This window comes from Dioscorea cayenensis, chromosome 5, assembly GCF_009730915.1.
Source record: "Dioscorea cayenensis subsp. rotundata cultivar TDr96_F1 chromosome 5, TDr96_F1_v2_PseudoChromosome.rev07_lg8_w22 25.fasta, whole genome shotgun sequence".
Classification (NCBI taxonomy): Eukaryota; Viridiplantae; Streptophyta; class Magnoliopsida; order Dioscoreales; family Dioscoreaceae; genus Dioscorea; species Dioscorea cayenensis.
Window position 1 is genome coordinate 25,722,932 of NC_052475.1, and position 15,294 is coordinate 25,738,225.

The 15,294-nt window shown below is 38.9% G+C and overlaps 2 protein-coding genes across 2 annotated transcripts; one reads left to right on the top strand and one right to left on the bottom strand.

Moving 5' to 3' along the window:
* Positions 1–5,655: 5,655 nt before the first annotated feature.
* Positions 5,656–10,815, top strand: LOC120261981 (biotin carboxyl carrier protein of acetyl-CoA carboxylase, chloroplastic). Its single transcript, XM_039270010.1, has 7 exons — positions 5,656–5,926; positions 6,511–6,564; positions 6,658–6,800; positions 6,888–7,221; positions 7,346–7,417; positions 10,321–10,386; positions 10,480–10,815. Exons 1-7 carry the CDS (start codon positions 5,768–5,770, stop codon positions 10,501–10,503), a joined length of 852 nt encoding a protein of 283 aa, XP_039125944.1. The 5' UTR covers positions 5,656–5,767; the 3' UTR covers positions 10,504–10,815.
* Positions 10,816–13,142: 2,327 nt separating this feature from the next.
* On the bottom strand, positions 13,143–14,238 carry LOC120260563. The gene is made up of 2 exons (XM_039268063.1): positions 13,707–14,238; positions 13,143–13,629 (listed from the first exon to the last, which is right to left on the bottom strand). The coding sequence occupies exons 1-2, from the start codon at positions 14,142–14,144 to the stop codon at positions 13,573–13,575; spliced, it is 495 nt and encodes a 164-aa protein (XP_039123997.1). The 5' UTR covers positions 14,145–14,238; the 3' UTR covers positions 13,143–13,572.
* Positions 14,239–15,294: the final 1,056 nt, after the last annotated feature.

Genomic DNA, 15,294 nt, shown 5'->3' on the forward strand with positions numbered 1-15,294 from the left:
AAAGTACCCACTCGTGCACGACATAGAAACCCCACGCCAAAAACAAGGAAGCGTCGATTGCGTCGCTCATCGTCATGCGTTTTATCGAGCAATTACTTTGGGGTGAGAAGTTACGACTACCGCAGACAGACGTTCCTTACCCTCGGATACTGGTATGTTACCCGCATACTTAAGGAGGGAGGCGTACCGACGTCCCATGCATAAAGGGGTCGTCACAAGCGGGTTAAATTTTTGTTTTTCAAGAACATGTCCTCAGTATATCCGAATGTCAATTTTATTTTTCGAATGTAAACTCGGACAAATTCATTTCATTGTTTTCGTGTTCGAAGAGCATGACTTGTATATGTTAATGTAAATTTTGTTTGTTTTGAATTAGTAAAAGCGAGGTTAAATTCCATTCGGTTTCATTTCATTGTTTAATTTACGTTCTAATTGTGTACATTTCACTTTCATTGTTTAAATATACTATATATCGTTTAAATATCAGTTTTAAATATTTCAAAATACGTGTACTCGCTTAAAATAACACTCTGTCTCTGCTTAACTAAATGCATTCATTGTTTAAATAAATATGGGAAGTCTGCCCATCAATAACTATATATCTCAATGTAAAGTTTGTTTGTTTTCAATTGTAAAGGCAGGTTAAATTTCATTCGAGCTTTCATTTCATTGTTTAATTTACGTTGTAGTTGTGTACATTTCCGCTTTCATTGTTTAAATATACCATATATCGCTTAAAACATCGCTGAAATATTTCAAATTATAGTGTATCCGTTTAAAATAACAATGTCTCTGTTTAAATACATTCAATTCGCTGTAAAGAGGTAGAGTTTAAATATGGAAACAACTCCATCAATACACAATGTTTCCCCAGTCATCGCTCGGCTTATTAACAATACCTAGTCGGCCGCGCTTCATTCAGAAGATCGTCGATTGCGACCGGATCCATGGCGGCGGGCGTCGATGTAACTCGCGGACATCAAACGCTATGCGACTCGATCCTCTTTCGCTCAGGCCGCCCGTGCCTTCTCGTCACAGGGCGGTCGCAAAGCGAAGCTCACGATTTCCGATCGAGGCATCGTCATCGTCGGGTATGGGGAATATAGCTTCCTTTGTACGCAAGTTTGTAATTGTCGACGGTGAAGTACCCGCTAATAAATCGATGTACGTTGCGTCTGCATCGCATTATTGCTGCTGCGCGTGTTTTCGCAAGGGATACCATAAACTTGCCACCTTCGACATGAACAAGTTCTGATGGCGAGATCCACGTAGTTCTCGCCGATCGGTCGATCACTCGTAACGATCATCGACACAACGACCAACACGAAGATTTCGTACCGTCCTCAACAATAATCGCTACCTTGGAATGTATGTCCGGGCATAAGTAGGTCTCCCATTTGTTGCTCGCTCACTGCCCGGTTACATAACATGCGCATCAACTCGAACCTCGCAAATAAGGTTAAACAAAGACAGATGATGGTTAAATAATTCAGTAAACATGTTTAAACATTATTGTAAATATTTAAACGAAAGGATTAATATTTAAAGTCACACAAGTGTAATTAAACAAAGATTGAGAATGTTTAAAGGGTAACACTAAATGTTAAGTGTAAAACCAACATTCGCAGACCTTATGGAGTCGACCATTTTCGCCACCGATAAATGGACGAGCTTCCTCGATCCAAGCATTGAATCGACTCGACGACGCTTTGAATACATCTCACCCCAACGATCACCTCCGAGATGAATCATCGACCAACGTGCCATATCCGATTTATTAATCAACGAAGTGATGAGCTTCGGGTGATGCGGCTCGCAGCTTCATTCACTCGGTATCATCGAAATCTTTAGCGTGGATGCCCACGCACGCGAAGCATATGAACCCGAGCACTCCTCCCTCAATGCCTTCCCAAGTCCGACATCGCTTTCATAAAATTGGCCTCCAAATGTCGAAGCACGATGTAGCGTGTGCTGAAGAAGGGAAGACTCTCGCAATTGCTTCCTCACAAGGCCCTTGGACCTGTCCGACACGAAGGTAATTATCTCATGATAATCTCCATCCTCGTATAAGGCATCGCCTAACCTAGATACGAACCAAGTCCAATCGCATCGGTCTCGCTTGTCGACTATACCGAGGCGACGTGGAAAAACCATTGTTTCCATCTTTCCCTCGTGGCACCCAAAGAGTGTACCCCGATATTTTTCCAAGGAGGTGGGTACCATCGAGAAACGAGGAGCGGCCTCGCGAAGCCCTCTCGAATCCTCACAATACACGCTACGAAAGAAAAGAATGCACGCTTTAAAACGATCACCGCCTCTTTCCACGATCGCAATCGTCGCCGGATTTGTCTCACCCACCTTATCCACATACCAAAGCAAACAACGTGAGTCGGAGATGTCACCGCCAGTCGAGGACCACCCGGCATGCTCTTTTTCCCAACCAAGCCCTGCTTGCGATGGTATGTGGACACCATGTTCCCCGCAACATGTCCCTTCCTCGAATGTCGATGGCCTCAGTACAAGGGACGGTCCTCGAGCTTCGAATCACTCGTCGCTAACCCATTTTTCGACGCTTTCGGATGTGACGTCGAACCTACGCCACCACCGCAAGTGCGACGGGTTGATTGTCTTGATTCTGAAAAGTATTTTTGTTATACTCTTTTGACGCATGAAGCGCTTAACGACAACCACTCGGCAGAGACATTCCACAACACCCGATGTTTTTTTCGCTCTTTATGAAATCGAAGTCAAAATTCCTTTTGATTGCATGATTTGAAGTACATCCTCGAAATGTTCGACATCGTCAAAACGTCTGTCAATATCCAACGACAAAGACTTTCGTAATGATCTCGACGAGGAAGGAAGACATCCCACACCGTCGTGGTCACCATGGGGATGAATGGGAGCACTGCAGAATCAATTCCGCCAACATTTCGATCAAATAAAAAGATCAATATGTTAAGCTGAGAATATAATGTTTAAGTGATAATGATCAATATTTAAACGTTAAATTAAATACTTAAGCATTTAACTAATAACGAAACGACTAGTACAATATGTTAAACAACGACTTTTACATATTTACACAATAAACGACCCCTGCATAACCGGAATAATTAAAAGAAAAAGGAACTCTACAACGAGTAAAACCTCGCTTTCATTAGGATTCAAGAATGGCACATTTTTCCGCTCCCCGACGACAAGATCAACTACAAAGACATTTGAAGATGGAGTGGACGTGACACATCCACTGGAAGTCAACATCGCTTTTCTATTAGGGCAAACCGCTTTTATATCCATCTCGGTGTGATGAACTTAACCCTCGATAAGAGAAACTTCGAGACCCCATCGCTCACATATCTCGCCTAACACCAACTCCCAAGAAGTCCGAAAGCAGTGAACATTAGCACCCTTCCCTCCCCGTCGAATCTAGCAATACCACAAAAACTCTCCATAATATATCGGGCCGAAAACCAAATCGTACAAACCAAATGAAGTTAAGAACAAAAAGAAGACGTAAGAAGAAGAAGTAGAAGATGTAAAGAACAAAATCAAAGCAATGAAAGGCAAACAAAAAGCCAGCTTGTACGATGACAGAGGTTGGGACTAGACGTGATGTGATCGGGCGGTATTTTTTTCCCTCCATCCCAAGGGCAAAAAGGGAAATATATGTCACTCGCTCGCGAGGAAGACATATTGTCATCGCTCGAATGAACGTTCTCAACTCAACATGAGTCTCTCTGTAAACGCTAGCTTTTTATGTTTAAACGGATACATATAGTGTTTAAAATAATGGTTAACCTGCTTTAACTAAAGTCTATATCATGTAAATAATATGTTATCGCTTTAAATCGAATGCTTTCACCGACATCACAGTCAAGATGGGTACCTCCCTCGGTCATCGCTTTAAACATCTTTACGTATTTTTCTTAAACACCGTTGTCATTGTTTAAAGAGTAACTAGAGTATTGTTTAACTTTTTCTATTGTTTACACCGTTGTCATTGCTTTAAAGAGTAACTTTTTCTTAAACACCGTTGTCACTGCTTAAACATAGTTACGTATTTTCTATTGCTTACAACGACGTTCTTTTGTTTCCCACATTGTTTGTTTTTTACTAGGTCTATGTTTAAATTTCGTAGGTTCACAACAAATAAGCTTGTTTCGCTTTTTATTTATAAAAGATTTACAACATTTACAACATTTACAACGTCCGGCTTCTGACTGACACTCACGACTCGACCGTCGATAACTAAAACCAGTGTCCCAGACATTCGAACGCTCACGATGGCCAGACAACATGCACATCAACTTGAACCCCGCACAACGCATAACATTAAAAAGGTTAAACAACACATATTCACTTTAAAAACGACTATTAATCAATGTGTCGCGCCTGGGACTTAAAACGAAGATCCCCGATAGTTAAACACGTAATCGTAATAGTCAGTACACCCGACGTAATGTTCTTAAATGGTAGCAGAAAGTCTCAGCTGATAAATATCAACCCTCAGTCTTAAAGGATGTTTCCTCGATCTCCTCCTTTAGAGAATCCTCCGCAATCACGAAATACGTGAAAAATTTCTTTTCTTACCCAAGTCGAAATGCTCGCTTAATCGTCATTTCCATCATCCATCAGCAAGAATCCTCTCGTGATTCGTGCAATTATGAGAGCATTTCGACTCAAGCGAAAAAGATAATTTAACTTGTTGCGTGATCGCGGCTAAACGATTCTCAAGATAAGGAAGAAGGTTCACGAAACATCCTTTTCGTGATAGAGGGTCATGTCCATGGGAAGAGTGAGGACGAGGAGGAGGAGGAGGATGATGAGGACGACGAGGAGTGGTCAGTCCACTGGGGAGTGGTTCTTTCCGGTTATTTATGGTGTGAATTCCACGTGCAGTCGACTCTTCATATCCGAGAAAAAAGTTAAACGCATACGATGGCTCGATATCGATCGACGAGAACGAATCGGGTGTTCGAGAAATTTCATGTTACCGCAGATAAATTTTAACGCCAGTCATTAATTCTTACGCACGGATACCATAACCTCTGCCACCGCCACGTGCCACCGCCAAAGCAATTCGGATCAAACGAAAAAAATCACCGCTTTTACGCAGAGACTTTTGAGAATTTACACGCTAATATGAATAGTTATACATGAAAGATAACGTTAAACCCGAGATGGGTAAGTATTACACTGGATATGACTAATTATTAAACATATTAGTAAAATATTTAAACGTTAAACCAAGCGAAAGTTCCCTTCAAAAAGGTCGAACACGATGCGATTAGGCGCTTTCCTTTCCCACCATTTTCGTACTAAAAACGAGATTTCACAAATACTGACCCATTCTAGCTCGAATCAGTAGGGTGTAAAAGTGAAGTTAAACACTAACTGAAGGGCTTGTCCCAAAGTGTCAAAAAGAGGAGGTTTTTGGGAAGTTTTGAAAATTACGAGGGATGAACAGTAATTTTCCCTAAAATAAAACACATCTGGCCTCCCAGTTTGTTCTTATTCCCAAGCTCTCTGTCTTCATATGGTTTGTAAATATGAACGTATGGAGGACATATTGAAAAAAAGAAACTTTTTTTATTTAAGTATTTTCCACGTCAGCGAAATGGACGGTCCAGATCTGATGGTCCAAGCCCGTATCGCCTTCTCGATCTCGCTGGCTTCCACCCTTCCGCTCTCTTCTCAGTTTCTCACCGTGGATCAGCGCATCAGAGTTTGCGAGAATTCGACGCCGCCGACGAAGCGTGGCTAGATGGCATCCTCGTCTTCGATTCCAACTGCCTCCGCGGCGGTGGGGAAGCTCTCCTCCTCGTTGCCCCCTGCCGCCGCCGCTGCTCCAAGCCGGCCTGCCCTTAGGGTCTCCTTCCGTTTGTCATCGGTGCCCGCGAAGCTCGTCTTCCGGTCCTCACAGGTTTGGAGAATCCGCGCATTTCTTGTTTTCTGGAGTGATTTGATAGCTTTGCTTGTTGATGGATTTTTTTTGTTTTTTTGTCGTATGATGTGGGTGCGTGATTTGTGTTCGAATTTGTTCGCATTTTGGTATTTTATGTTTTAGTTTTGGTTTTATGGATTCCTGCCTCTGATTCAGATGCAGCCGGTGAAATTTCTGCTTAAAAAAAAAAAGTCTCTTTTTATATATTTCTTGTGCTGTGCTTGTTTTATTTATCTCATTTATTGGAGTCCTTTTTCTTTTTCGTGTATGTATATATACTTGCAATTGCGATAAGAACTTTAAGACTAAAAATGATACGCTGTTTGTGGGAAACCTGTTCTCCGGCTCGTATGTATTGAAGGTTTGGTTTTAATGAATTCCTGCCTCTGGTTTTGATTCAGGCAAAGAATTTTCTGCTAGTAAAGGATAACAGATTTCTCGTGTTCATCTTCATGTTTGACAAATTTATTGAAGTCCTTTTTCCTTTTTGGGCATGAATAGGCACTGTCAATTATGATGAAGAGGTATAACACTAAAATGGTATGCTATTGTCTGGCTTCCAGGCATTGAAGATTTGCTCTGGCAGATCAACCTTTGTTAAAGCGCAAATGAATGAGGTAACTTCAACATTAGCTCAAAGACTTCGGCTTGCTTTGTATTCATTCTGTGTGGGACTTGCTTTTGGACCCCTTTTTGGACGCATTTTCAAGGTTGCCGGCAGTTCTTCAAATGATGCAGCACCTGCAAAGTCCAATGTTGAGATACCTGAGCCCAAAGAGAAAGACCCTCCATCAGTTCCAATGTCTGAGGAAGCAGTCTCTGAGTTCATGACCCAAGTTGCTAGCCTTGTCAAGTATGCTATGCTTTTCCATGGTCTCTCATTTTAGATGTGTTTGCTGGGATGGGATTCAGTGCCAATGCATTTTGTTTGTGTTTGCAGGCTTGTTGATTCCAAGGACATTGTTGAGTTGCAGCTGAAGCAGCTTGGCTGCGAACTGATAATTCGCAAGAAGGAAGCTGTTCCTCAGCCCCTGGCAGCAATGCCTGCTGTGACGATGCATCCACCTCCACAGCTGGCTGCCATGCCATCACAATTTCCTCCACCAGCATCCCCATCCACCTCCCTCGCACCATCACCTGCTGCTGCAGTGGCACCAACTTCTGCGCCATCATCAGCCCCTAAGCCGCCTAAGTCGTCTCATCCTCCTCTCAAGAGCCCCATGGCTGGAACATTCTACAGAAGCCCAGGTCCAGGGTTAGCTCCATTTGTGAAGGTGATAAATGCTGTCAAATTTACTTTTGTATTTGTTGTTGCGAGGAAGAATGATAAAATATATGCTGCTTAATGTTTGATATCTTCTCTTCATTTTAGCTTATAAGTTTTTCTGCTCATTGAAGGTTGGTGATAAAGTTAACAAAGGACAAGTTATTTGTATAATTGAGGCCATGAAGCTGATGAATGAAATTGAGGCAAGTCTAACATCCTTTATTTTATTTTATTTTTTTTTGCGGTGATCACATTAAGCATTTTTCTTTGCATAGAGTTTTTTTTTATCCTTGTTTATGGTGTTTCCAGTTACCCTTATCCTTATTTTATTTAAAGAATGTTTTCACAAAAAAAAAAAATCTCTAGTTGCATTTCTTCATCTCTAAGGAAAGTTGCAGCTCATCTCTGAGAAGATACGAAGATAATTAGTGTTTCATTATTGATGACAATTTAGGAGTTGAATGGACTTAATTTTGGTTGTCTATGAATCTGTTTATAAAGCATATGGTGGTAAACAAATGCACATACTTTTTTGCATCCGTTGGATTTATTTTTTGAATATGTTCAAATTTTTGTTTTCACTTTTCAGTACAACTGTGGAGTAGCAAGCATTAGGGACATTCATGGTTCTAGTCTGGTTGGAGTTGTGGGTGGGCCTTTGAAGTACTAAACTCTTTGATTTTGTGAATAGTTGAAACCAAACTGTTTCATGTCAAAATCAAACAGATCAACTGAACTGAACCCAGAAAATCCACCCCGGTTCATTTGTTTTCTTGGCTTGCCTATTGTCCTGATACTGTATATATATCTGCTTAGCTTAGTGTTCTGTTAGCTTCAATTTCATATGCACATGTAAACATGTATGTTTGTCATTTTTGGACCTTAAACCCCGGTTCATTTGTTTTCTTGGCTTGCCTATTGTCCTGATACTGTATATATATCTGCTTAGCTTAGTGTTCTGTTAGCTTCAATTTCATATGCACATGTAAACATGTATGTTTGTCATTTTTGGACCTTAAATTTCTTATTAAGCTGCGATTTTTTGATAGACAGTTCTCTTGCTAGCGCCTAAATGCATAATCTAGTGTGATTGGCATCACTATCTTTTTTTGGCCAATGACATGCCACATACTTTAAGGCGTCGAAAGGGACGGGCAGATTAAATTAGGTTTCTAGATGTGCCATGGACCTAACCCCTTGAATATATTAGTCAAGTTCCTCATAGCCTAACGTAATATGTTCAACAAAAAATTGACGCAACCCATTTAATAAACAAGTTGACCTAAGCTGACATGCACTTAATATATTTATTATATTATGAATTTAACTTATTTAACGGGCCAATCCACCAACTCTCGTACTAACATCATCTACACACTAATCTAACAACATATATATTTTAAACAACTAATTTTATTTCTTATGTTGAGTGGCCTGGTAGGCTATACAAGTTTCCTGTGTTGATGAATGGATGACCTATCTTGATCCTAACCCCTCTGCTATACCCAATTCTTCAAACACGCTTAATTAATTCGGATAGAGGTCATGTTGCATTCACAGGTTGTGTCCAATTTTTACACCTCTTCTCTTGGTGTGCTCCATTTAAGATTTTCGATGACAGATTTTGGGTAATTGATAGATATACACTATTCATGGGTCTAAGGATATACTCTATCCATGCGTGCCATTCTTAGAATTTCAGAGAAAATATTTATATGCTCCATGGATCTAAGGATAAGCCAAGATATTTGTCATATTAATTATTTTTGAATTTATCAGCTCCAGAACTTTGAAGCTATTGCTAACAGTATCACAAATCCATAACATTTATTGACGCATGCCATTCCTAAACGGTCAAGGAAGAGACAAAAGATTATTAGTTCTTAGGCTGTGATCCATGCTTCTGGCATTAGGAATCCGGACATCTAATTTATGTTGTCTTTGTTGATGGTTACAAAATAGGCAGCACTACATGTTCCTGCACCGTGTGTTGTTCTTGCAACATGCACCATGCTAGATGGGGCCATGATGCCTAATTGGGATTTTTTGATGTGCCTCTGAATTTTTTCATTTGTGCTGCATGTTAATGTTGTAGACCTAACATAGAGAACTTTACGATGAAGTCATTGTTTTCCGAGCGAGACATTTCGGTCATATTATTTCTTCTTGTCATCGAATTTCATAATGTCCAATGGTGTTCATAATAGTATATGTTTTATAAACCTTTAATGAAAGATTTGTCAACTTTCTGAAAGTTGATTGGAGAAACCGTTGGATTCTGCATGGTTCAATGGAATCCGTAAGAGTATGTGCTTTGGTAACTTCTTGAAAGTTGGTTGTTGTTGTCGATATGAAATTTAATGGCTGTGGATTTATTCGGTGCTTGTCCAAAGATATTTCCTCATGTGCACCAATGCATTCATCTAGTCCTTGGTTTGTTGTTTTCGCCAATTTATTGCCATTAATTGTGCTAAAATTCTGGTTTATTGGAGCTTCAAAGCCCTGGCTCTTAGCTGAACTACTATTTATGTGAGGACTGTACTCTGTGGGAATGAAGTCTTGAAATAACGTTAAATAACAGCAGTTTTTGGTTTTCAATAATTGTTTCCCTGCATTTGAAAAATGGGCAAATGAATGGTTCTCATTCATTTTAAGTCACACTTTTGCATCTACCTAATAATTCTGGTAGCATAATATATGGAAGACAATTCATGCATGTTGATGCTTTATTTGCATCTCTACTGCTCCTTTCATTCCCTTGCATCATGACCTTGCAAACAAGAATCATATGATGAAGCAATAGACATTGTTCCTTAAGGTGTGCAAAAAGTTTACTTTTTCTGGCTTTTCTAGTTCTTGATTTGACACTTCTTTTGATTAGCAATTGCATGCTATTTTCCATTTCATAATTAGATAAATCTACAGTAGCTGGAAAAAGGAGTGGAAGGATGCGTCCCAAATGCATGTGTTTTCTTTTCATTTTCTGAATTGACTGAACTTCCTGTCGACTGTATTCTTTTTTCATTGGTGGAAATTAAACAACTGTAATACATGAGAGTAATGTCTTTAGAATGGTAAGAAAGCCCATTTTATTGTCTTCATGTAGGCTGATCAATCGGGCACGGTCGTTGAGATGCTCGCGGATGATGGCAAACCTGTTGGCATAGAGCAGGTAACTTTTTCTTAGTGTGGCTTCTCTTGTTCAGAATGCAGATAGCATGATATCATTTTCTAATGAATCACTCTCTTGTTTGATCCTTTGCAGCCATTGTTCGTCATTGAACCCTGATAATAATCTGGACTATTGATTGGGTCCGTTAATTCTCCGCCATTTTGTTGTTATAAGGCATGTTAATTTGTGTTTTGCCAATGGAAGTCGATCCACCAGAAGTAGGAAGTAAGCATCAAGTGGAGATTCTTATTTATTTGCCTTGATGAAACGGATGATGTAGCTTGTGAGGACCAGGGTATTTAGTTTGTTTTCTAGATGAGATGTGTATTTCTTCTGTGATGGATGGATTTTTAGTTGAGAACTTGTTTTTTCCTGGTATTTGAGAAATTTTGTGTTATTTTAGATTGCAATAAATTAGTTGTTGATTAATTGATTTTGCTTGATTTAGAGCTTCGGTGATAATTCATTGTGAGTTTTAGTTGGGTTCATCAAAAATGAGAAATAGTATTCATATAAGAAAAAGACATTTCAAAATCTTGTAATTTTCTTTTTTTTTTTTTTTTTTTTTTTCTTATATTAAAAAAAGTCTTATATTTACTGTTCATTAATTAAGTGAGAGGCCTTTAATAGACCAAAATTTTTCTGCATTTGAGTTTGGATCAGGTTTGATTTGATTATAAGTTAGAATGTGAGGAATTATATATGTCAACATTTTAAAACATGCCATGAGATTTCCTCTAAAATATCAAATTTACTAAAATATTAAAAGAATCACATGTAGAGGGCCAAGGAAAATATGTTAATTTTCATAACTTAATAATGGTTATGTTCAATATATTGTCAAAAAGTAGAGAATAAGAAATATGCAAATTGCCTGGTGGTCCTATATAATTTATATCTGTGAGAATAATTAGTTATCATTATAATTATTTTCATAACTTCAAATTTCATTGCACTCAGCTGATTACTTTTGGAGCGTGAAATTTTGGAAAAGGAATTAAGCATGATCGCCCATCATTTATTATTATTATTATTTTTTAATTTTCAAAAATTATTTCCCACAAGTGTGTGGCCAAAGTTCTCATTGAACTCAAATGAGCAACATTTGCTTCAAGTTTTAATAAAGAAATAAATAAATGTAAATCAAATTGAAGTAAGAGTAGTAGAATACAAGGCTGTTTCATGTTGGATCTTTTATCAAAAGTAATCTCCAATTTGATTACATATTATGTATCATAATAGTCAAATTTGGTGGTGAGGTTGATCTGAGTAGATAACCATCTTATATTAGAGAGTACGCAATAATAGTTGTGGGGATCTGGAGAAAGACATTTCATTCAATGAGGGTGACTCAATCAGTAAAAATAAAATAAAATATTAAAAGTAGCAAGAAAAAAAGGGGTGGTAAAAGAGAATGAATTCTACATAAACTAAATGCCCTGGTTTGGGAGTTAACATAGTAAATACCACACATGACTTCAGAAAAAAACTTTTTACCATGGATGGGGACTCTGACATTGATCAAATTTAGCATTATAAGTTAATTTAAGTTGATGGAAACTAAATTGAAACAAAAAATTCAATGTCTTCCTTTGTTGATGGAGATGGTAAAAAATAGCAGCTTCCAAGTTTTCCAATTTACAAGAATCCTTTTTATAGACAGTTTTTGAATTCTGCAATCTTTAGCTGCAAGGATAATCTGATTCCACCCTTAAAAGGTCCACTTGAAGGACAGAGATAAAGAAACAAAATGGAAGCAAAAGCAACAAATCGTGCTTTCGATCGATCATCATAATTTCAGTTCCTCAGTAAATTCGGTTCCGACAATCAAAACCAAAAATCGATACGACAAAACATTACCGTGACTTCAGTTCCTCAGTTTTTTCGGTTCCGACAATCAAAACCAAAAACCGATACGACAAAACATCATTGTGACTTCAACTTCTCCATTTATTTGGTTCTGGCAATCGAAACCAAAACCGAGACGACAAAACATCATCGAGTAACTTCTGAGATTCTGACAATCAAAACCGATATGATAAAACATCATTGTAACTTCAGCTTCACAGCCTATTCAGTTCCAACAATCAAAACCAAAAATCGATACAACAAAACATCATCGTAACTTCAGCTTCACAGTCTATCAGGTTCCAACAATCAAAACCAAAAACCGATACGACAAAACATCGTCATAACTTCAGCTTCACAGTTTATTCGGTTCCGACAATCAAAACCAAAAACCGATACGACAAAACATTGAAAGAAACAATCAGTTCCCAGTTGGCTTGTCAAGCAAATGGAATGCAAATTACATAAAATTAAAATAATAAATAATAAATAACCTAAACAGTGATCATATGAGCCCAAGCAACAGGTTGTATGTGTGTATGGAAAGTCCATGTCTGAAGCTTATGATTCACATTGTCTGTAAGCACATAATACATTCAAGGCCAGCTGATGACCAGCACATGCCAGATAATATTCTCCTAAAAATATGCCCATAGAGATGCTATCTGCCCCAAATCAAAGACTCAATACAGACCAGTCCCCATCCACAACCATTTCCTTATCTCCTACCATTCCATCCAATAAATATCTTCAAGAACTGCATCCATATTTTCCTCACTTATTAATTCATCACCTGAATTTCCATGTACATCTTCCAATAAATGTGTTCCATGAACCACATTTCTCTATAACTAAATAAATCACATTTCTCAAGCATTTTTGCATAGTTTGCAATGCTAACAAGAAGATTAAAAACAAGCATAGCTGCATTTAAACAAGAAATTGAAACACTTATTTCAAATGTAATAAGATCCTAGACCATACATATGAACAATAGGAACTCCCGCATTCAAAGAGACTCAAAAATACATGAAAAAAATTAAAAAACAAAGCAGTACTCACAGACATTATATCAAACAGATTTGAAGGCGCTTCTGTTCCCCAACATAAACAGGCTGATCCAACTGCATAAAAACTCCACCTTTCTCTCTTTTGTAGTTGTAGTTCTAGACTTCTAGTTGTAGTTGTATCTCTTCATCTCGCGCACAGACATGGAAACATGGACAATAGGTGGCTCGGTGCGAAACGACATGGCAAACAACTCCACTCTGGAAAAAGATTTCAATTTGTAATCGATAAACTCAAAGGACAATTATTCCAGCACCTTCAAGATCAAGATCAGGATCGCCAAACGCCAACGCCACCGCCGGCGCGATGCAAGGCGAGAACGTCCTCCTGAGAAGAATCCAATTCGAATAGAATCAAGATGTGGATAGGAAGATAAAAAGGAGAAGAAGAATCAAGGGAGGCACCTCGTCAGTAGGGGCACAGTCGGGAGGGGTATCGAAGGTCGAGATGGGGAACTGCTTCCGAACATCGCCAACATCGAAAAAGATGACACCAGAGAGGGGATCATCGACAACGATAGCCTTCACGGGGAACCAGAGGAAGAGTTCCTGTGCGGAGACGCCAGAGATGGAAGAGATCCGGCCGAAGGAGATAGAGCCGGAGATGTTGGTCTGGTACAAGACATGGTTCTCGAATTTTGCGAGGCAAGGGTGGTCAAGATGGGCTTCGAAGCTTCCATCATCGCCGATGCTGAACTCACGCACGCCTTTGGGGAGGAGCCCGCTGGGGAGGCCGTTGACCCGGAGAACTTCGTATGCGCTCATCCCAGCGCCGGCGGAGGAATGGATGAGGATCAAGACGATGGCCACGAGGACGAGGAACTCAGATCTACGGGCCATCATGGCGGCGGGCGGTGAGCGGTGGCGTTGATGAGAGAGAGAGAGAGAGAGAGCGAGCGAGAGAGAGAGGAAGAGAAAAGGCCAGCGAGAGGAGAATAGAAGGGAGGAATAATGGGCAATTATTGACGGGGGAGGTGGGCCCACGTATATGGGCTCGGGAAACAAGCCCAATGGGTGTGTGTTTGTGGAGTTAGCGGATTCGGGTTTGATGATGGAGGGGAACACAATGGGACCCGTTAGTGGTGGCGCTGTTTTCAGCGAAACCGATGCCAAAACCTTCGGTCTTTGTGCCGCTTTAAGATTCGTTTCTTCTTTCTCTGAGTATCTGTTGTGCCACGTCGGATTTTTTTCCGGTGGGAGTGGTAGTTTATATGTGACCTTGACCTGGCTCGTTGTTTTTACTTTTTAGTCATAACGAGGTATAGCAACAGGATGGTTGTTTGTAGGTCTTTAGTCATCTTTTTATTGATTTTCTGTCACTAAATTTTTCTTAAATTTTTTTCTATCACTAAATCTTCTTAAATTGTTCTTAATTAGACTGATATTGTTGCGCCAATGCGTCTTGGTCTGTCAATATCTCATATAATAAGATAAAATTACAAATATATTAAATATTAATTTTATATTTATCTGACTTGAATCATTCACATTTTATAAAAAATAAAATAAAATAAAATAAAAAATTGAACCTTCTATCGTTTAGATTTCATTTGCACAATGACAATGAATATAGGCCAATTCATTGAGCCTTATTTTATAATGTGTATATATATCAATATATGCGTGTGGCCCTGTGGGCTGTGGTGAGTTCTTGTTCTTTCTAAAATTTAAAAATAAAAAATAAAAATACCTTCTATTTAAGATTATTAAATATTTAATTTAAATGCAATCATTAGGCCAGAATTATTATCAATGTAGTTTATTATATGCGTTTAACTAGGTATTTAGAATTTTTTTTAAAAAAAAAATAGACTGTGTTATTGAAGGTAATACTTATCTTTAGGTAACCCTTTCAAATTATTTAGATGAGATCACTTTATGTTTTTCTAAATGGGATATGATGAAGCCTTAAGAATAGATGTTCCCTCCAAGCAATGGTGTCCCTGGATTTGTTGTTGTTGTTGTTGAGGTTTTTTTTCCCCAATAATTTCAA